At 34.5% G+C, this 24,424-nt stretch overlaps 1 protein-coding gene and 1 pseudogene across 1 annotated transcript; both read right to left on the bottom strand.

Annotated features, from left to right (window-relative positions):
• Positions 1-754: 754 nt before the first annotated feature.
• Positions 755-2,326, bottom strand: LOC105041384 (uncharacterized). Its single transcript, XM_010918347.2, has 2 exons — positions 2,128-2,326; positions 755-1,546 (listed from the first exon to the last, which is right to left on the bottom strand). The coding sequence occupies exons 1-2, from the start codon at positions 2,293-2,295 to the stop codon at positions 995-997; spliced, it is 720 nt and encodes a 239-aa protein (XP_010916649.1). The 5' UTR covers positions 2,296-2,326; the 3' UTR covers positions 755-994.
• Positions 2,327-15,935: 13,609 nt separating this feature from the next.
• LOC109505616 (protein LURP-one-related 12-like) lies at positions 15,936-22,641 on the bottom strand (annotated as a pseudogene).
• Between the last annotated feature and the right edge of the window lie 1,783 nt (positions 22,642-24,424).

The following is a 24,424-nucleotide window of genomic DNA, read 5'->3' as shown; positions in this document are numbered from 1 at the left end:
ATACACTCATCAAGAACATTGTCAGGCTGCATCACTGTGAATGCAATGGTAAATAAAAGCAATTGCAGATGACTTGAATAGTAAATGACAATTTGCACTTGCAAAATAGATGATGTTGGTTTTACACATGCAATGGAGACAAGTGCATTCACATTGTACTAGACTGTGCAGTGACTGGGTTTGGGCTGGATCACACCCCAGCAACTTCGTCTGGGCTGGGCCAAACCCGGGCTGACTCAAGGCAGAACAATTACAGCTAGAATGACCCTATTCGATCAGTTGATCTATGGTCATAGGGAAATATGGCAAGGTGCCAATACGTCTAGTGTATCTACCGAAACCTGCTAAAAATTGGGTCATACTAATCAGGCCAAAGACTTAGGTCGACATTGTACGTGTGTAAACTTGCAGCATATTGGATTATCAAGCACTGATACATATTTCATATGATAAAAATCAATTAGTTACTGAGAGATAAAACTCGAAGAAGGAAAAAAAAAAAAAAAAAACTTACCAAACTCACCAAACTTTTTAAACAACCCCTCATTAATTCCTCATCTAACTATGAAGCCCAGTACTTACCAAACTTAGTTCCACTTCCCAACGGAGTCGGCTTTACACGTTTTACCAAGGTGGAGAAAGGACTTAAAAAGGGCTAAAACAAGTTGACCACGAGGCAGACCAGTCATAGCACGTTAACACCCTTTTTCAGTAAATCCAGGTTAACACCTTTTTTTTTTTTTCTTCTTTTTTCTTTTGGTAAATACGTTAACACCTTTTTCAATGCTGTCCCACAAGTTTAACGGCCTATGTTCATTGATTTGCATGTAAAGTTTCACCAGACCCACTGAACATATTCTGGGCTCTGAATATGTACCTCTCTACTGCACCAACTCTAAAAGAGAACAAATTAAGAAGGATTACATGCAAAAACATTAATAACCCTGGCCTTTTTGTTTAATTTCGGTAAGGATGATCCCGCCCTTCACAGCGGCTACGCTGCCATAGGAGTTTTTCCATCCACCTTATCTTCTTTCATGATACCACCCTTCCTCCCTTGCCCATTGGCAATGTCCATGTTGTATAGTATTGGAAGCATGGAGAGAGAGCCTGTAAGCACCACAACTGGCCCAAATATCCACAATATAATGGGGAGACCTGCATAAAAGAGTCTGTTGCCCGCTATGTTGAGGGCAAAAGCCTTCTCCAAGAGATTAGAAATGTAGTCGGGCGTCACGAGGGAATTATCATCTCCTTGAGGGACGTTGATGAGAAAGTTCACTTGGCCTATGAACCTGATGGAGAGGGAGTAGCAGACGAAGGAACAGATGTAGATGAAGAGAAGCGCGACGTACTTGAAAGCCACCACGAACTGCCCATGCGCGCCGTAGACCGAGTCATTCAGCGGCTGCTTGATGCTGTATGTGCTGCTAATCATGGCCGCGAGGCCGCAGCAGAGGAGGATGGAGGTGGTGGCCATCAAGGTGGAACCCATTATTGCGTTACGAATCGTCTGCACCGCCAGCACATTTTTCTTATCGTTCTCCTGCAATAAAAAAGCGTCACAAGTACTCTAGCACTCTTGTTATAAGAAATGATCCATCTTCGGTCCGAAGGAAAGAAGAAAGGAAGCTAGCTAACGTTTGATTTATGAAGCAAACTTATAATAGAAACCAGAGACCTCTCAAATTTAAGTTCATGTGGAGATAGACATCCCCCCCATTTTAAACAAAAAGCCAAGCTCTACCCACTGGTCACCCTCCAGGAGGCTAGTCCTCTCTAGAGTCTACATCAGGCACAACCAAATGCGCAACAAGTCATGCATGCTGGTCAATGGTTCTGCATTCATCAAATAACACTGGCCGTGTTGCTTGATATATACAGAACAACTTCTAGCTAGGCTTGTTGTTGCATCTAAATCATATTCGGTGTTTAATATGTTGCAGACCTCTCAAGCCACATGATGCAGTGTGTTCATAACCTAAAAAGATCACACACTGCTTGAGCTAATACACTTGGAGTTGCACCTTGCATGGGGGAACACCATCAGATACTTCACGTATTCTAGATATCAAACAAAATATGGATATTGTACCAGAAGAAAAAATATATATATGGACATGATACCTTCATCATGGCAATGACCCAGAGTCGCCGACCGGCAGAATTGATGCCGATGAAGGTCTGTTGTGGCTGCGACCTAATCTTTTGCCACAACCAAATATGGTATAGAATGGAGGAGAGGAGGCCTATGGGCACCAATATCAGATCAAGGTAACTCTTCTTCCACTCCATCTCCCTCTCTCTCTCTCTCTCTCTCTCTAAATTTTCTTTCTTCTGTTTTCTTCGGTTTTGAAGTAGGAGCGGCAGCCCTATTTAATGGACACCAGGTCAGTGAGTGTACAGTGTTTCAAAGCAACAAGCAATGGTGCTGTTACCGAACTTAGACGCCATGCAAAATATTAGTTCATCGCCGCGTCACTGCCCTTGTCTGTCCAATTATTACGAAATTATCCACTTGACAGAAGCTCTGTACCAAAGAAGAGGGTAGGAATGAGGGTGAATTCGTGATTTAAGGAAAGCCATGGGGTATTTTGGATTTAACTGGGAAGGGGAGCGGGAGGTGCTTTTGGTAAGAAGGGAAATGGTAGGCTGGCGACCCCTGAGTGTGAAATGTGAGATAAAATTTCTATGGTCGGCCATGAAAAAAATGGTCATCATCTGTTATGTTCTATATATATATATATATATATATATATATATATATATATATATTTTAAAATATTTTTTTTTCCTCCGCATCCAACCGCCGTTCCTCCAGCGGTTCCGTCCTGACGCCTGCACCCCGGCCCCCCGCCACCATCCTGTCGGCACTTGCACCCAACCCCCCGCCCCACCACTCTGACCGCCTACACCCCGGCCCCTCGACATCCGTGCCGTCCCATCGCAGCCCCCTCTCCGATGCCTCCGCATCCAACCCCCCCTTCGACGGCTCCACCCCGATGCCTGCACCCCGGCCCCTCACCCTGGCTCCGCCCCCAGTCTCGATGCCTGCATCCGACCTCTCAACGTCTGTGCCATCCCCATCGTGGCCCCCAATCCCGATGCCTGCACCTCAGTCGCCCACCCCCACCCTGATCCCTTGCCCTGACGTTTGCACCCCGGCCTCCGACCGTCTCCATCTCGGTCTCAACCGTCAATGCCATACCCACCACGGCCCCGTCCCTCTCCTCCTCCGGCTCCAATGCCATCAACTTTTTTTTTTTCTACTTCAGTCTTATGATCTATGAGATGGAGGATATATAGCAGATCATATTTACGATCGGATCGAACATAAAAATTTTATCCTGAGATGTGTGGTTTACGAATGACCCAGAACACGGGAGATTGTGACCAATAAAGAACGTTGTGAAATTCTTACCAAAAAAAAAAAAGAACGTCGTGAAACTACCCTAAAAATAGAGAGGAAATAATTAAAAAAATAATAAAGGGACGTACGTCGTGACCGTGACACCGACGGCATACCAAACTGTGGGACCCGGACCGGGAAATCGTGGGCCCCAGCTGCGAGACAAAAACATGTCCTTGGATGCTTCCACTTTTGACCCGAGCCCCTGAGTTCCCGGGCGATATATTTTGGTGTTGGAGCACCGTGGAGATGGGGATGGGGGCGCGCAGCTCTCGTGAGCTAAAATGCAGCAGTTAATGCATACGGTTTGGACTCTAAAGTGGCGTGACGTGTTAAACATAAAATGTGCTGGCGTGGTTGTGGACTTTACCGTTTCTTGTTAGGGAAGTTATTGCTTGGAACTATTTCTGGAACCATCCAACAAAAAAATCATCATATCATTTAATAAGATAAAAATTTTAATAAAATTTAAATTTAAAATAACTAATCATAATTAAATTATAATTTATTTTTATCAAAAAATAATAATTATGAACTGTATTTTTATTTAAACCTTTAGCCAGACGAGGAGGAGTGGCGGATTGGAGGAGAACAAAATAATAATTTATTAATAATTTTTAAATAAAATATTTTATAATAAATAAAAAATAAAAATATATATAAAAATATTATAAAAATATTAATAGATATTTAATTTTATATATAAATAAAGATAAATAAAAAATATTATCTTATGCTATCCGTAAAATATTTTTGATTGCATAAAAATTTCAATAATTTTTTCAGATCAAAGATTGAAGAATAAATAAATAATTAAATAAATATTTTTTAAAAAAAATATTATTTTTAATAAAAAATTAATATATAAATTAATTATATGATTTTTTTAAAATTAATTGATTCATAATATGTGTAAAATTTAAAATATCGAGAAGATCATCATGTATATAAATATGTAAGTAATAAATATTTTAAAATTTTTGGAGGGGAGCAGTTCCCCCCTCCGTCCCTCTTACACTCCGCTCTTTCGATCTCTCTTACACTCGGTCATTGCAAATAAAAAATTTCAAAATTTTTATTTATTGAATGCAGTGATTTTTATTGGATGATCTGAATTCCGTATGGTAGGATAATTTTAACTAATAGCTTCCCTTCTTGCAGGCATATACTTTGATCCATTTTTAGACATTTTTCAAGAAAGAAAAAAAAAATATGGGGCATTAGATTGTCTAAATTGAGTTGAAAAATGGCCCTCTCCACCACGAAGATGAGTACGTCATCCACGGTGCCGACAGCAGGCGTCAGAGGGAGCAGCTGCTGTTGGCAGCTGCTAGGTGGACTAGTACCGCTCCAAACGGTTGTTACAGGACGCCTGCGCGTTTCGAACCCGAGCAACTCCCGTCGAAGCATTTGGCCCCTTCCATCTTGGCAACTGCGTGAGTGAAGGAAGACTTTAATTTTTTCAATGTTGCATCTTCCAATTAAGTTTTATAGAAAGATTATAGAATATCTAATAATTAATTATCGAATAGTGGATAATGTGCACTCCATGCGTTTTGCATCTATTCTTAAAAAAATAATAAAATAAAGAGTTTGGATTCCTCAAGATTAAATACAAAGATTCAGGTCAGCAAGCAAATGTAACCTTGAGCATGGACAACACAGTACATGATTTTTCAAGATCCATGCAATCTAGTAGCACCATACAATACATGGATGACCATGATTATTTGATTGGACTCAACCCAATTTAAGCATGAAATGAGAAAAATAAGTCAGCAAAGAATTTTTGATGTATTACGGCCGAGATCCTCGAAAATCCAATGTCTGGAGCGGAGAGGTGTAAGATACCAATTATGGTCTTTCAAGTCTACCATGATGATTATGATAGAACGAGCTCTTGAGAGTCTCCTCTTCCATATATCATGCAGGATCCATTTTATCATAGCCTCCGTGATGTACACAAATGGTTGTGATTGACAAATTGATCCCATCTGTTTTATCTCGATGATAGATTAGATCTCTCCAATTCAATCCTATTGAAAAGAATCCAGCTCAAGTGCTTATTATTTACCATTAAATTATTATAAAATATAGTACATAAAAATAAAAAAAATTATTGTACATGTTGAACGGTGATATCTGATAAAGATTTTGCTACGGTGCTCTAAAGGATATTTTGATCTTTTTATTATCTATTAAATATAGATCATTTGAATTTTAAGTGATTAAAGTATCCATGTGCATGACTAGTGCAATACATATTTCAAAAAGTAAAACTATTTTATACAATAATTAAATTAATTTTTTTTTCAAAAAATTTTTATCATGGTCAGAAGGCAGTGGAGCCGTGGGTGGGGCGGAGGAGTTGCAGGCAGGAGTAAATATTCGTTGCAACAGTGATACTACGTCAAACTTGTAACAAGCCAATCAAAAGTTGGAAATCGATAGGACAGTGTAGGATATCATCGTGGGAACCGATAAAATACACGACAATCGATGAAATGCAAAAATTCTTATTGACTTGTTACAAGTTTGCTGTGGTATCACCGTTGCATCGAATATTTAATCCGTGGGTAGAGGAACCATGGGCGCGCGTGGGGTGGGGGGCCGTAGAAGCCGTCGATGCCGAGGGTGGGAGAATCTTGGGCGCGTGCGGGGTGGGGGACTGCACAAGTTGTCAATACCGAGGGGTGGGGGAACCACGGGCTTGCGGGGTTGAGGGAGTGTGCAAAAGCGACGGGCGTCGGAGAGGGGCCCCAAGGTGGGGGGGTGTAGAAGACACTGGCTTCAGGGGGTGCATAGAAGGCGCCGGAGAGGGGGCCGTAGAAGCTATTGGTACCCGAGATGGGGGGAGGGGGCATATATGATGGGGGAACCATGGGCGCAATGGCGCAGGAGGCCGGGGGCCGGGGGGGTGCACAAAAATTTGCATGGGGCTGGCGTTAGATTTGGCAATTGCATCCGATCCACATGGATCTTGACTCAACTAGATCCTAATAGATCGGGTTGGTCAACATATTGATCAGATTTTGATCCCATTTAATTCAAACCCAATAAATTTATATCTCGGATTGGATCGGGTTCGGATAATAGCCGCCCTAACCCATTGTCCAATCCGATCTTATGTATATATATTATAAAAATATAGACCGGTTGTATGAAATATGAGCCATATGGCTTTTATACTTGGTTAGGACTGAAGTGAGGTAGTAGGTTATTATTTAATGCTTCTATTTTCTTCTAAAAAGTCTCATTTAAGCTTGGCAAATATCTGATCGGGTGACTCGATATCCAATCAGGTTGAGTATGGGTAAAGAAAGTGTTGACCCATCAAATCACGGGTCGGATTCAAATCAACATACTAGAATATCGGGTTAGATTCGAATCTATCCAAACCTACACCCAACTCAACCCGTTGCCAAGCCTAGGTGGTATAGGGGGTGGCACGAAAGCCACCGACACCAAGGGGGTTGTGATTGGAGAACCGCTGATGCAAGACAGGGGGAGGTCGATGGCGGAGGAGCCGCACGAGGTCGGGGTTGGGGGGGGACTGCATGCGGCACGTCGAAGGAAATATTTATATATATATATATATATATATAATTTTTTTAAAAAATAAAATAAAATAATAATATAAAAAATTTAAAATATTTTTTATAATAAAATATATTAAAAAAATATTTTAGTGAAATTTTATCCGATAATATAGTAATTTATAAAATAGAAAAGAAAATGAGGAAGGTTTCAAAACTGCGACGTTTTTCGAGGGAAAGAAGTTAACTGTTACAGGTCCAAAAGAGGGAAAGAAGTGAAAGTACCGTTCACGCTCACAGTACCACTTCACAGTTTATTCTATTATTATATAAACGAATCTCCAAAGCCCTCATATCACAGTTAAGATTATTCAGAGCTTAAATTAATATACCCCATTTACTTTATTCATACATTAATTAAGAGAAAACTAAATTGAAAAAAAGCACCATACAAGCCGCACTATTGAGGGGCCTTGTGATAATTTTCCCTACAAAATTCAATCTATTTGGATAGACTATATTGCACATAAACTTGATTAGTGATGTCATATGAAAATTTGATTGTGCATGGCCAAGAATAAAATGCAACCTAAATTTACTGATTGGATTCGGTGACAGGGATTACAAGAATTTCCACCATATTTGGAATCGAGTTTGGATATAAACTAATTTGGAAAACATGGGTCTACAACGATTGATATGTACAGGGCTTGAGAGATCTATAAATATGCATGCATATATGTCTGCCCACATCTGATCTATATCGCTTCATATTTAATGAAAGTGACTAAAAGGATTTATATCCCTTTATACCAAATATGATTAGTAATTTCAACATTAATAAAAATGTTAGAAAAATATATATACACATGAATGTGATAATGAATACCTATTGGCATTCAAAGATGAAGATGTGATGGATATAGCTATAGCAATGGTATCATGATACATCAACTTCTTTTTACCTTCATGAGAAATTATTGAAAATAGCGATGGCAATGGTGCAACCTTCCATAATCGGATTCATAACCTTAACCTCTTACCTCTTCCAAAGAGGGATATTGGCATACACCATTAAATTATATATTTGAGTTAATTCTTTTATCAAAGTCAACTTAAATTATTTCTTGATCAAGCAAATCATATGATGAAGTAATCAACTCCTTTAAAAAAAAAAAGAAAAGAAAAAACAACTTTTCAATCAACTGACTTGAGTAATCAATGGTTTCGAGGACCCTCGGCATAGAAAGTGGACGACGACGCACGAAACCTTGGCCGGTAGATAAAAAGGATGGCAACTAGTGGTCCATGGAACGTGCTTGTGGAGTAGGTTAGCGCATCGTGCCTTAGATGCTGGCCAGTAGTGGTTTCGTACCTTTGCCACAATTTGGTGAAGTTAGCTGGGCGGTCAAAGTTAGCAGAAGTCTAGAAGTGGGGCTAAAAGCACCATGGTATCTTTCGACTTGCGTCGATAGAAAGTGGCCGATGTGGAAGCTTGGTCCATAAAAGGCACACTAATACCATAGATGGGCCTAAAAAATAATGGATGATCCGGGTGTTCTTATTCCTTGAAAATTCATCTTTATCTATCATCTGAACAACTGATCCAGAGATTGCTGCGTTGCAGGTTGCAATAGCTAATAGCTGATCAAATTTGTATCCCAAAAGGTCCTGACACCATGATGTCCATCCAGATCTTCTTTAGGACGTGTTTGATTAGTAGCTAGAGTTGATATCAGAATAAATTGAAATGAAAATCAGAATAACCATATCTCTCAATATATTTGGTTCACGACCGAAATTGGAATCAGAATAGGCTTTGAATACTGACAGGGAGTCAGAGTTGGATTTTAGAAGATTGGAGTATAATTTTCATTTCGTTCTAGAATAAAAATGAGACTCTTCTTGATCAAATAGTTGAAATAAAAGTAACTTATTTTTATTCTCATTTTATCCTATCCTTCCCGACCGGACCAAATATGCCCTTAATTCATAAGGGCTGCTTGGGCTATATTACATTGGACTCGGGCCTTCGGCAACCCATACAGAGCTAAGGTAATAATGGGCCTTCTTTGCGTTTACCCCAATAGTGCGGACCATCTGTGACACGTTACGACACGCAACTTTGTCATGACCAAACGATGAAATTAACTGTATTATTTCTCTTTTCCAACCCAAACATAAAAAGGCTCCCTTTTCTTCTAGAAAAGCATCTACTTTTTGATGTTTAATTAATGAGACAAAACAATTTTTGGTGTTTCAAAAATCTCTTTATGTTAAATCCCTATCATAACACATTTGATTTTATGATGGAAAGGACACAGTTTAAATAATTAATAAAGAACTACGGTATGAAGTTGAGAAAGTCGTCACTTCGTGCCAGAAGCAATTGTTTCCATACAAAAAGTTGACCGACTTTAAACTTTAATAGGATAGAAGGGATTGTTATTGATAGATTGAACCCACAGATACTGGCTTGGCAACTCCATAATCAACCAAACTCTAATTGCATCAAAAAGTTGTAAGTTACACCAATCTTCTTGCACCATATGGCAATAGAATTATTTATGTATACAAATCCTATACAAATATATTAAAAGAGAAGCCAGCGGTCTCCTAATGCGACAAATGTCGCACATCCATAATGCCACATGTTACCAATAACAAATGCCATGTGTCATACATCAGATGGCCTATAATATCCTCTTTACGGCTGAACCCATTGCATTTAAGAGATGATAAAAAAATTATGCAGGTGGCTTACATTTAGCATTAAACAAAAAAAAAAAATGTGCTCTGAATCCACTTGCTTGGTGATAGAGACCTCCATTTAAGAGGATGGAAGACAGGATCTAGACATTGATTATAGGATGGGACTGCTTTGAATGGGATAATCTCCGGATAGTTCCTCCTGAATGATAGTTAGTAAGAGTTATTAAATGGATTTAGACGGAGAGTTAGGCCTGCTGTGACTCTATTCCAATTGATGGAGGGGACTGCTCGATCAGAGGAGCAAAAGATATGATCGCATGGTGGACAAGTCAGTGAGGGTGAGGGGGATTATAAATATCTCTCTCTGGATAGTAGGCAGCAGGCATGCATGGAAGATAGGATTTTTTGGTAAGTTTTTTCACAGTAGCTACAGTTTTATTTGCGTAGATTTTTTTTCTTTATTTTGAATTCATCAGACTGTATGAGATGGTTGCTGCAGATGTGTTGTAGCCATCTGTTCCCTTTGGTGCATCATCTGAGAAAGAAAGGATTCCGATCCAACTCAAGATAAGGTTTATCTATGTTTTGCTATCAGAGCTACGAAAGGTTGCTGTATTGTTTGGCAATCTTCCTCCTCCCATGCTGCATCATGTGGGAGATAGAATTATTATGATCAACCTAAATATGTGGCCACTGTTGATCACCATTTGGGAAGGTTGCTATATACAATAGCCTTTCATTCTCGAAAATCATCATGAACGGTATTTTTAGCAACCCTCCACAGTGGTGTGAAGGAAAGGAAAAAATATAAAACGGATTGGAATGGTTGCTGTTGAAGCGCAGTAGCCCCAGGTCCCTTAGTTTAGTTGGGGTTTCCGGCTAGTATTTGGATCCAATAGGATTACTTTAGGATTTTGGATTTGGGCTGAATGGTTCAGGTTTGATTAATCGAGCTAACAGATTCGGATCTGTGGATTCAGATAAAAGGATTCGAGTTATTGGATATTCGACTATCGGATAATGGTTATTGGGATCTCGAGTTTTAGGATTTCTGTTTGTGGGTATCGGGCTATTAGGTAGTTGGATTATCGCATATTGGGGCTGACGGGTTTTAGATTAGGGGTTTTTGGGTTGTTTTTTGGTTTGGGTTAGTCTGGATGGCTAGGTTAGGCCTAGATTTGCCGATAGGGTTTGGGTTAGACTTAGGGTTTGGGTTGGATTTTGATTGGGATTTGCAGTAGTAATTGGGTTTAGGATAGGGTTAGAGTTCGGACGGCAGGTGTAGAGATGACGGAGGAGAGAACTACGATTTTCGATTAGAAAAAATCATGAATGATAAAGGTTCAGCTTAGGGGGATCGGGATGGTGGTGGGGAGGGTGAAGGTTGGCACTGGGGTTTGGGTTAGGATTAGGGTTTGATCCACATAAGTGGTGATGGCAATGGGTTAGGGTTACAGTTAGGATTGAGGCTAGGGTTTCAAAGATGAAGGTCGAGATGGCGAAGGTGTAGGGTTGGGATAAAAAGGGTTGAGGTTAGGGCTAGAGCTTGGATCGAAACAGTGGTGGGGAGGATTAGGGTTAGCACTGGGGTTTGAGTTAGGGTTAGGGTTTGGTCCATGGATGGCTAGGATTTCAGGTTGAGAGTAGTTAGGTTTTAGGATTTGGTCCATAGAGGTAGGGATGGCAGTGGAGTTGCAAAGCGTCTCGATTAGGGATAGGGCTAGGGTTGGTGTTACAGAGATGGAGATGGCAATGGAGAGGGCTGCAAGAAAATGAAGAGAGAGATAAGGAAGAAAAAAAAAGGGGGTTGAATCATGACTGACCGACTGTGAATGAAAGAAAAAAAAAGATGGGATAGTAGATGGTACTAGAGGTGAAAAACCTAGCAGCAAGACAATGCCGATGCATCTTGCTGATGGCGCACTTCCTCATCGGTGAAAAGAATGATGGATCTACAACCGTGGACTTCAGCCTCTTTGGTGCACGTCCTCGGATGGTGAAATCAACCCCATAGTGGCAGGATCCGATCGGCGAAGGACAGTGGATGCTGATTCGATGCAAAAATAGGTCATAAAAAAGAATCAGAGAGAGATCGGGAGGTGAGGAGCAAAGGGGGAGAATCGACGGAGTGAAAGGGTGGGGAGACAAAGGGATGGGTTATTTAAAGAGATGGTAGTATAGAGTAATTTATGCATTTGTTACACATAAAAGCTCCATGTGCTCTCTCATTACGTACGTGTTCCCATAAAAAAAGTTATGCAGGAATTGATTTTAAAAAGTTTTGATTGCATAGAAATTATATGTGGCCGCTTGCATGCTTTTGATTTTTTTGATTTTTTTTAAGACATCCTCATATTAATATTATATGAAAATTACAAGAAAAATATATTATGTTGTCTTTTCTTTTGCATTAATTTATAAGAAAAAATTGATAATACTTTGACAAACTAAATGTTATATAATATTAGCATAGATTAGTGAAAAATAATTCTTTTTTAAAATCTATGTTGGTGAGCATAAATTAGCAAAAAATAATTCTTTTTTAGATAAAATAAAATAATATATTTATTAAATAATTTTTTTTAAAATCAAGTTAGTTTATGATAATGCAGCATCTTGATTATTAGCATAAATTAGTTTGTCAATAGAATAATATAATATGATAATTAATTTTTTTTAAAAAGGGATTAGTTTATGATTTAGTTAACACAACATCTTAGTTAAATATAACTTTCCTTGGTTAATTTACAAAAAAAAAGTACTATTTTTTCGATAAATTTTGCTTTGATCGTATTTTGAAATGAATCTACATAATAAATGGATGGATAATATAATATTTCAGACAAAATAATCTTTTAAAAGTTATCCTTGATTGATAGTATGTGATTAATTATTAGTGCATGATTTGGCCAATACAATATATTAATTAGATTAATCTTCTTTTGTTGGATTTATTGTTTAATTATTGTATAATTTGCAAGAGTATGTACTTTAGCCAAATTTAGGAATAAAGTAAAATGATAATATAACTAGATATTATTAATTTGATGGATTATGCAGCTAGGGAGAATGACCTCTTCCATCATTTTGTTGGGTTCTAAATTTATTATATTTGCTTTATTTTATGTTCTTTCCGATCTGGAACACTAATCTTTAGCCGCTTATGGTTGTAGAAATATTTACAATTAAAATTTCATTGAAAGTTATGCTTGAGAAGATAATCAACAGATTAGAAATGTACAAGCTAATTTATGGATTAGAGATCTGAGATGATGGGATGTTGAGGGTATATGTCGAAATTATGCTCAAATATGATAATAAATCATCTAAAATTCTTAAAACTTGAGGTCATTTGATGTATGGTCAAAATGAATCGGAGAAATCTACTGCAAGATTTGCAATAAATAGATTACAACAGAGATTAAAATTTAAGGTTGAAGATTTCAACTTCGAAGATAAAGAATATTACAGATGCTCATGAACAATTCAAGTATGAGTATAGATAATGTGTTGAGAATATGATTTATCGATGATAGGTATAAAAGGTCATTGGATGAATTTAATGCCCTGGAAAAGAAAACTAAAAAATATAGAAAAATATTCCATCCAAATTCTGAATCATTGGTTGGTGAGAATGTTATCTAGAACTATTTGATAAATATTTTGTGAGTGTTAGTTTGAAACCAATACCGCATAAAAGTACTGATGCGTGGCTTTGCATTTTGTATTTTGGATTTCATCGAGACAGATTTTCTTTTCATTATGTGTATGTTCTACAATTATAATATATTTTGAATTGCTTAATGATATTTAACTATATATTTTAGCAATGGACGAAGATAATGTTAATTTGATCTGTTTCTTTTTTTTTTGGGATATACAACTCTTGCACCATTTTTTGTAGGTTCTGGTATTGATGTATTGAAATTATTTGTGCTATAAAATTCAACTACTCATTAGAATAGACATGAAATATTTTGCAATGCATTCCAAACATGAAATCAATAAATAAATATTTTATTTATTTAGAAAATTAGAATAGATTATTGGGAATAATTTCTTTCTGACAAAATTTTGCTAAATTGGGTTTTGTTGTTCTTTGTAGGCCAATTTATATTCAGAATTTTATTTCTTCGGTCTAATTGCTGCATAAGGTATCTATTAAATTACAACTATATTTATTTTATCTTCAGTATTATTTTAAATTGCATTATTGTTAAATTTGAAGTCTAGCCTAGGAAGTTTCTCCTAAATTTATTTACTATTGATTCCAATTTCTATTTATTTATGCTATATTGAAGTCAATTCGTTGTTTATATTCTCCAATTTTTTTTTATTCCCTACAAAATAATGTTGGTACATGGTTTGGGTTTAAATTATTTTTCAATTTAATTTATTCTTCTGCACCATAGAATGAATTCAGAGGAAGCATATAGGGAGAATAGAATAAGAAGGATAAATATCATTATTCCAAAGAGCTAGAAGATTGTTTGAAAAGAAAGGTTGCATGAACAATACTAATTGAAAAAATAATACCAACATATACATTGTCATTCGATGTTGAACAATGAAGGAAATTTAAATACTATTGCATATGAGAGTTCTTACAGTTTTGGACAAAATAGAGCATCTAGCACTGAAGGAGATACATGCACAGCAATGTACAAGCACAATATCTTGGAAGAGAATCTTATATTGAATATAGAAGAAGATATCATCTATTAGTTTTTGATCTTCGTTAATTATATTTTAATCTTATAGTATTTATTAATATCTAGATTCATTGAAATTTCAGTTCATAATCGATTATATAACCGAGTAGATTCTAGTCCAATTTCTCTTAATACAAAAAGTAAGCCGTTTGACAATAGTGCATTTGTTTGTTTTAATTTTCTCGAAGTTGGAGGAAAAGTTCAACTAGATTTAAGGTTTCTACTTTTTTTCTTGATGTTGTAGATAACTTTATTGAACCATTAAACGTTAGCCTTCACAAACATCAGTGTCAATTTTTTGGAGTTTTGTTTTGGTACAAAAAATATATGCATAAATCACATGATATATCTAGACCTATAATAGGTAGCTTTGTTTAGTTTATATTGTCGTGAAGGAAGAGTGGATTTACCATTGTTGAAACTAACTTCGATTTTTTTGGATGCTTTATTAAATTATGATAGAGGGAGGAGGGCTTCAAAATTTTGAGAAAATATTAGAGTATATAAATTAATGTTTGCCTTTACATCAATAGTAGACATGAACCATTTATATTTCAAATCAATGGATAAAATCATCATAGAATGGGCTCGCTTCTTTCAGTCGATGAAGAAATATCTAAATTCACATAATCATATATATGATACTAGAAATGAAGTAAGTGGTAGACTAAATGCATTAAATTTAGATGATGGTTATCGAATATAGATCGAGAATTGTAGAAGGATTGATGAAGATGTTGATAAAGAAAATCAAATGGTCAAAGGTTTTAAAATGACTAGAGATTATTTTGAATAATCTCAATTTTCATCTGTGCATCTGAAATTATTGGAGAGATGTGATGGATATAATTTATAGTATAATGCATCTTTGGCTTTTGAAATAACAGCTTTGATTATGGACAATCTAGGCCAACTGGATAGCCAGTGCGACATTATTATTGAATATAGAATAGAAGAATTAGACGTATTAGTGATCTACAACCTAGCTTTATAGCCATACAATATCCAATTTTATTCTCATTTAGTGAAGATGGTTTTAGAATTGATATTAGATACAATAAATTTTTGCATAGACGTTCAAATATTAGATAATATGTTACTATGAGAGAATTCTATACTTACAGAATACAACAAAAAATCAGTGAAGGAAAGATATTGATAAAGAAAAAGAGATTATTTCAGCAATATATAGTTGATATTTTTTTATGTATCGAAGAAAAAAGATTAAATTATATTAGAAAAAATTAGAAGGATCTTCAATTAAAAATTTATTAGAATATTAAAGATACTATTGTTGGCGGTGATGTTGATAATAATGCAATAAAAAAAAAATTATTTTGCTATCAAATTTTATCGAAAGTTCAAGATATATAGTCCAGAACTATCAAGATGCTATTGCTATTTGTAGATGGCACCAACTTCCTGATTTATTCATTATATTTACATACAATACATAATGATCAAAAATCAGACTGCTTTAGATTTAGTTGTCGATCAAAAAGCTGAAGATAGACTCAATATTATTAGGACTAGAAATGGACTCGGGCTAGCCTGGCTTCAGGTCAAGCTTTAGGCTCAGCCCGAAGCAATTCGGACAAGCCTAAATATAAAGTTCCTATTTCTTTCGGATCGAACTCGGATATATCTTTGGCCCGACCCAATCCAAACCAGAATATAAAGATTAAACCTTACCTGTTGTTTCGTATTCTTGATCTTCCACTGGTGTCCATGAAATTCATCGCTTCATCTCCATCCCTCTTGTAATACCTCTACCGCCATGTTGCCTTGGTCGTCGTGGAAGATGGATGACCTCCTCACGGTGAACAGCTCCTGCTACTCACTCCGCTCGCCCAGAAAGCCCTCCCACCACTAGTGTAGGTGTGCAATTAATCCCCCATCCATCATGGATGGAAACACATACACCCCACATCTATATTCAATTCTCATTTGTTTGCTTCCTACCTAAGCCTGAGTTTGGTTCCAAGATCCACGATCGCCATCAGTTTTGACTTTTTTTTTCTTTCTTTCTAACTCTCTCGACATTCTTTCCATGATCCAACGCCATCTATTCCAATTCCACATTTTTTCTTTCCCTTAATAAATAAACAAATTGAATTATTTGATGAAATAATAATAACAACAACAATAAATTATAGTAAATTATAATAAATATAAAAGGAAGCCAGAGAAGAGGGGTGGGATCGGGAAGAAGAGGAGGTGGAGGCATTTTACCTTGCATTGGAGGGTGAGGATGGAAGTGCCGATGGGATCCATGAGGATGAGGCAGGACCGACTGCAAGTGTCTACCCAAAAGACCAGCTCTCCGATCTGGTGGTCGTAAGCGGCGAACCCGCCCCCCGTAAAGAAAAGGGATGTCTTCCGCACCGTCAGGTCCTGCTCCAATTGGGCTCGGACCAGTATTTTTTCAAAAACATCGGACCTAAAATCTGACCCGAAGCTCAAAAAATCTTTGCGAATCGGGCTCGGGCAGAGGTCTGGCCCGACCCAGCCCGACCTAGTTCTAGCCTTAAATATTATTAGTAAAGTCTTCAAAATAAACCTTGAAGAATTAATATCGGATATTACCAAAAAGCATCATTTTGGAAGGACGATCGTAAATAACATGCTAATTTTTAACTTAAAATTTTATAATGATAATTCTAATATATATTTTTAATATTTTTTATAATTTTACATAAAATAAAATTTCAAACATGGTTTACCATATATACATATATTGCTTTAGTTGGGTTCAGAGAATGTCCATTGAAAATGGATATAGATTTATAACATATGCTGAATTATCCGATAAAATTGCTAATTCTGTTTGATATGAATATATTATAAAATTTATGATGTATGATCTATATGGATTGGATAATCTAAAATCGTCAATCATAATCAAAGGACATTATTCGAGATATTTTTTAAAAAATTTTCAGAAACAAACAATAATAGATGAGAATGGATTTGCTACTTATTGGAGAAGTGATAGACGATACGTCACTAAAAATAGAATTAGGGTTGATAAGTGATTTATTGTTCTATATAATTTAGATTTGTTAATATGATATTAAGCACATATAAATGTTGAATGATGTAACAAATCAAGAATGATTAATTATTCATTCAAATATATTAAAAATATTGACAGAACAAGAACCATAATAACAGAAAATATATCAATTAACAATAGTACTAAAAAACAAAATTATGAAGAAGCTGATGAAATTAAGGCATTCCTTGATTGTAGATATTTATTAGCATACGAAGCTATTTGGAGACTATTTCAGTTTGATATTTATTTTAGAGAACTCACTGTTGAGCACTTAATTATGCACTTTCCGTTTATGAATAGGATAACCTATCATGGAGATCAAAGTTTACCATCCATTATGGCACAATATTTATGGAGTGGATGTAGACTAATGAGATTTTCGAGGATAGTCAAAATTTAACATATGCGGAGTTTTCTATAAGGTGGGTGTGGAATGCTGAAGATAAATATGGACCAGAAGAAAATGAAAAAATAGAATTGATAGGATTGTATATATTCATCACACTTTAGGCAAATTATATTATTTACGAAAGCTCTTAAATATGATCAAAGGAGTAAGAAATTATGATGAAATCAAAATCGTAAATGGTATTATGCATCCCATATTTCAATCCGTATGTAATAACACTTGATTTATTAAAGGATGATAGAGAATGACATAAAGCATTGGATAAAATTTTTTTTTGACAACAATATTTGAATTAAGAAAGCTTTTTGTTACATTGATTATTTATTGTGAAGTAGCAGAATCGAATAAATTATTCCAAATATATTAGAATAAATTTGCCGATAATATTATCTATAATTTGTGAAATATATTGGAACTTCCTAATTTACACATTCCAGGATCACAGTTGAAAAATCATATTCAATTTGAATTAAAAAAAATATTCAATAAAAATTCATATTCTCTTTTAGATCATAATCCTTCAATATCCAACAGAATTATGATGAAAAAAATAAACAATAAATTACAAAGAGTGGAACTCGATTACGATATACCAATTCTATAATAAAAGCATTTAATATTGGTTGAAAGATTAAATGAAGATAATGATGGATTATTTTTTATATATGGTCATGGAAGAATAGCAAAACTTATCTTTAGAAAATCATTGTATCAAAAATTAGATTAGATTTTAACTATTGCTTCTTTTGGAAAAGTATCGCTTCTATCATCCGATGACCGAACAGCATATTCTAGATTCAAAATTTCAATTTAAGTTGATGACTACTCAATATGTGAAATTAAGAAATATACTTAACTCGTAAAATTAATTAAATCAACAAGTTTGATAGTTTAGAATGAAGCTCCAATGAACCATAGAAATTATTTTAAAGTGCTCAACAAATCTTGGAAGGATATTTTATAAATGAGGAGCATCATAAAAGCCATTCGATAGAAGAGTTGTATTGCTTAGATGAGATCTTAGATAGGTTCTCTCAATTATTGTTGGAGGAAATAGAATAGATACATTTGATATATCAATAAGTTGATCATACCTATAAAATTATATATTTATTTGAAAAAAATATACGATTGGTGAGTGATGATATGGATGAAGAATCTAAAATATCATTGATGAATTTTGATAAATAAATTTTGGATATTAGTGATGAAAAAATACCAACTGTTAAATTATATGATGATGATGAAGAAGCAACTTGAATAAAAATTTTGGATAATCTGCTCATAAAAATGGATAAAAATCATGTTTAACATATTGCTTATGTAATTTATTCTAATTTAAAAAAAAAACTTTACTGCTCCTGCAAATGAAAGAAAGGGGCTATCAGTATATCTACAAATGAAATGGATGATGAAATAAATATGTACTTGCTTTCTCTACTTCCTAATGAGGAAAAACAGTATTTAAGTTTCGATACAATATATCAAATACCCATGGATGCTGCATACGAGGATGTTCTTTATCCTGTTAAATTTCTAAATTTTTTAAAATTCAAAGATGTTCTGCATCATGAATTGAGGCTAAAAAAAGATGCACCGATAATGTTATTATGGAATATAAATTTAAGTGTGGGTCTCTATAATAGTATTAGATTAATAATGATCAATTTGACAACAAAAGTTATTGAAGTAGAAATTATCATAGAGGGTAACATTGGTATCAGGATTTATATTTATAATGTAGATAAAGGAAACAAAATGATCATTTATTTTTAAAAGGAGATAGTTTTTAATTAAACTTTACTATGTCATGATAATTAACAAAAGTCAAGGTCAGATAAAGTTGAATTATATTTGTCTAATCTGATATTCAGTCATGGTCAGCTTTATATTGTACTCTTGCATGTCCGTTCACATCAGGATCTCAAGATTCTGATAAAAAACGAACATACAAGATTCGAAGATTATACAAAACATATTATCTATAGAAAAATTTTTTCAGGCCTACCTTCAGATATATTTGCAGTATTTAATGATATATCATATACTTATATAATTATCAATATCATAATATTATATGGCTGCTTATTTATTTAGATATTCCATTTGTCCAAGTAGGGTAATCGAAACTATAGAATAAATCTATTATTGGATTTATTATTAAAAAAATAAAACTAAAAAGTAAAGATCAGGATTGCAAGAATTTGGGATTCGATAAATCTCAATGCTAATAATCAGTTGTTGAGTATTGATTGTATCTTCATCGATGAAAAGATTATAATAGATTTCTATTTTTATGAATTTGATATTAATAAATTGATTTCATACAGCAAAATATTATTCAAGCATTGATTTGTAGAGAAGATTCGATGCAATTCAAGACCACCTTCATTAAAGAATTTTTTTTTGAAATATTCAATATTGCACAAAACCAAAAAAGTTTTAGAGTTACTATGCATAGATACATTATCTTCATTGATAAATAAATGACCGTGCATCAAGTTGATGATGCTGGCTATGCTATACTTCTCTAGAAACTTAATTTTATTGATTTCAATGAATTACCGATCCAAAAACATAATGATCTTCATTCGACTGGTATATATAAATTTTATTTATTATAACCTATGAGTTTTCGAGAAAAAAAATTTAATATATTGATCGAATTATTTTCAGATGTTATTAGTCACATAGTGGTTGTTGGACCTCTTGAACAAATATATGTCAGACAAAAATTAGTTTATAGGAGGAATTTAGAAATTAAAAATTTGAAGCAACATGTATGAGCTCAATTTATCTTCCAATGATCATATAGAATATTATTGTTTAAATATGTATTAATATTTTGTAGCATACAGAGACGATCCATTACCTTTTGAACTAAATTTATTGAAGAAATTAATCAAAATACTATTCAACAAAAAGAAAAAGAAGGTCAGTTATTTATTTTCATGGGGATGATAGTAGGAACTTATAGAGATAAATTTTTTCTCCTACATTTTAACTATCATAATTAAATTCATAATTTCGAAAATACACTATACATCTTTTGGAGAAAATATACACTATACATCTTTTTCAGCCTCAAAATTTTTCATGGCTCTTGAAATATAGGAGATAGAAGCAGGTTAGAACATTGATTTTTTTAATACTATGTTCAATGAAAAAAGTAAAACATTTGTTTTGATATATATAGGATAAAAATGCTAATTCCATAGATTGAATTTTTCGGAGCAAGAGCACCGCACTGTAATTCATCTGCATGATGAGAGTATTATCAATACGAAAACAATAAATGAATTATTAAGGTTAGATCGACAGGAGGTTCAGGTATGATATGAATTGATCAAATAAATGAAATATGCTTATATTTAATATTTAAATAATTTTTTATATTTTTTTAGAGAATAAAATTTATATGTAAAGTAGTTATAAAAGAAATCCGCACATCCTACAGATGGTGATGATAGTTGTAGAGCCACAGTGAAAGTTCACGTTGATAATTTCTGATGTAATCAGTGCAGAAGGAATGATCAGCATCTAATACTATGGTATGATCATTATATCTTCAATCTTATTTTAATTTTATATAAACATACATAATTATGCATGTAAGTGACAATTTATAAAATCCTAAAATTTTTATGTATAAATTCATAACAAATTTTATCGTTTTCGAAAAATTGGCTCAATAATTGATCGAAGACCCTACAATTAACCTTGCAACAAGATCTGATCGATTCATTTTTTTCATTATTGTAAAAAATATTTTCAACAGCACCTACATTTTTCAAATATAATGGAAAAAGTAAATCAGTTATTTTTAAAGTAACCATCATTTTTAAAGAAGATAAATCTTAACAAGTCAATGTATAAGAAAGTTCTGTATCTAAATCTTTGTGTGTGATACAAATTCCTGAGGAGTCTATTTTTTCAACTTATAAAAAAAATTCAACATGAACTTTCTTTCGAAATCACTCGTACAAAATGATTATCAATCCGGTGACATATTTTTGTTATACATCTTTTTTTTTTTAAATAGAAATTTGCATTGATTACATCACAATATGTATAGAAAGATGCTAACAATCTCACCATCGAAAAAAAAATAAGATCAAGATACTAATGGCTATGCATGCACCTCTTTTCCCCATTTTGATTTTTATTGTATTTTAAAATTTTTGCATTTGAATAATATTTTCAAGAAAAACTTTATATACTTTATACAATCAAGATATTTTTTACAAAGATTTTCAAGAAAAACTTTATAACGTATCCTGATTTTTTGGTCTACAACGATCGACCATCGTATATGATGATATTAAATACATTATAATTGATATATAAAACTATTTATCATGTTATCGGATAGTACTATCTATTTTGTATTGAATGACAGTATATATGCTACCAAAAATGATAGACAGAACCAAAATAATTTTTTTTGAGATAAACGATATAATCCCAACTAAAAATTATTATTTTTTTAAAATTATTATTATATTCTTATCAAATATTTTTTTGGTCATCTTTTAATTTCAATCCGTCACGTGGCGCACGTAACTTACTAGTGTTAGGATGGTGGCTGGTTGGATGTTCTTTTCTAAGAAAGTGGACCACTTTGAGAAATAGAATAAGAAAAGAATACATGTAAAATTCTATAAAATGTGTGTGCGTATTGGAGAGGGTATGTCCTAAAATCAAATCAGATTTGTTCAAACTTGTTTGCCTAAAATCCTTGATGCCAATTTGAATACCAACGTGGGAAAGGGTTGATTCCGCATGAAAGAAGGATTCACCTTCATTCGTGCGAATCAGCTGTCGAGTTGCGTAGCCATAAAAATGTCATGCAAGTAGGCCTCCTAAACATTTCCACAAAATGCCAGATAAAGAAGAAACTTGACTGCCAACCTTCTTTTGCATTAGGGGATCCAGTGACAAGATGTTAAAGGTTGGAGTACATGCGAACAAGAGTGGGATAAGAGTACATTGATAGAATTTTCGACACAAGGCATGTGTGGCGTGTAGAAGACATCCGAGCCACTGAATTCCTAAACATACAGGAGCTACCTCTTTGATAGCACTGTTCTAAGAGCAAAGCTGCACGTGGTCTGATCGATTGGCTGATTGAGAGGGATTTGACCACTGTGATTGGCTGATTGCGAGAGCAGTCAAGAAAAATGATAATGCACCCACTCCTTTATAACATATGACAACTTATGGAAGGTAGTACCTTGAAAGATATTAGGTATCTTTATCGAGATTAACAATGCCACAGACTAGATAGCCTCCAATATAGTAGAGCACACCGGAGGGATCGTATGGACCAATGCAACGGACCTGTCTCTGCTATTCTGGGATACTTTTTTTTTTAATAGTTTTAATTGTATTCATATTAAACTTATATGAATGGTCTGTCTTATCAAAATAAAAAAAATGCTAACAAACTTTTTTTTTTTTTTTTTTTCTTTTGATGAAACGGGAGGTGGTGATACCATCCCCCTGCTTTATCGGTAGCAAACTACTTCTACCTCAATGAACATCGAGGAGTACACTGGAGCCTTTTCAAATCATAAATCTAGTTCACACTGACAGAGATCGGGCAAGGGCGATCACTCTAATGCTTATTATGCCGACAGAAGAGGTTTTAGTCACCATATGCCATCACCTCACTCTCGTATATGGAATTTAGCAATAATATGCTAGCAGATTGCAGAAGCATGTAGTGATGTTTCGAGGATGACCCAAAAGAATTGCCTTAAATTGATCGCAGTAGAGGGAGATAAGCATTAACGGAACAAAAGACCTTAAATCTATCTTAATATGGCTTGGAATTCTCATGCCATGTGTTGAAACATTGCAAGGACGTTAATTTGCATTCCAGCAGCTGTTGGGATGTACACTAGAATAAAAGAACGGTCAGGTAAGGAGTTTGATGAAACAAACCATCCACCATGCAAGAAACTACGGGAAGTCGGAACCAAGCTCCATAACATACGTAAGGAAGAGACGAGAATATGGAAAGATGGTGGAGCAAAAAGATTTTAGAAACACCGAATGTTGCACAAGAAGACAAATGGAAACACAACCAGCAAGGAGAAATGACACCTAAGTATTTATACATGTATAAATAAAAACACGATCAAAACAAAATCTGATGAGAAGGCAAGCATTTTAATAACTATTCATATGATGAGATTTTGAGGCAATCACAATCTGGGATTATACAGGATGCAATTAGTGTGCTTGTCTTAACTAGAGTAGAATCAGAAAAAAGGGAAGGTTCCTACTCATACAAGTCCTCAGAAAAATATTTCAATCCAAAAGAATTCCAGGTCCCAATTTTCTGATCGCACTATTATTATTTTAGACTCTCATTTTCCATAAGCAGAGCATGGTAAACTAAACAATGAATTTAAAGAAGGAAAATTAAGAAAATCATGAACACTGAGCCCTAAAAATATGTCCACCAAGAATAACACTAAACATATGCTACAGTTGCATAAAGTAGTGTCCCCATAGGGTCCAATCTTTTGAAATGGCTGCATCGAATGATCTGTAAAACAGACCGAAGGAAAGCATGCACTT

The sequence above is a fragment of the Elaeis guineensis genome, chromosome 3 (genome assembly GCF_000442705.2).
Source record: "Elaeis guineensis isolate ETL-2024a chromosome 3, EG11, whole genome shotgun sequence".
NCBI lineage: Eukaryota > Viridiplantae > Streptophyta > Magnoliopsida > Arecales > Arecaceae > Elaeis > Elaeis guineensis.
Note: the sequence above shows the minus strand (reverse complement) of the source record. Positions and strands in the feature narration are given on the sequence as shown.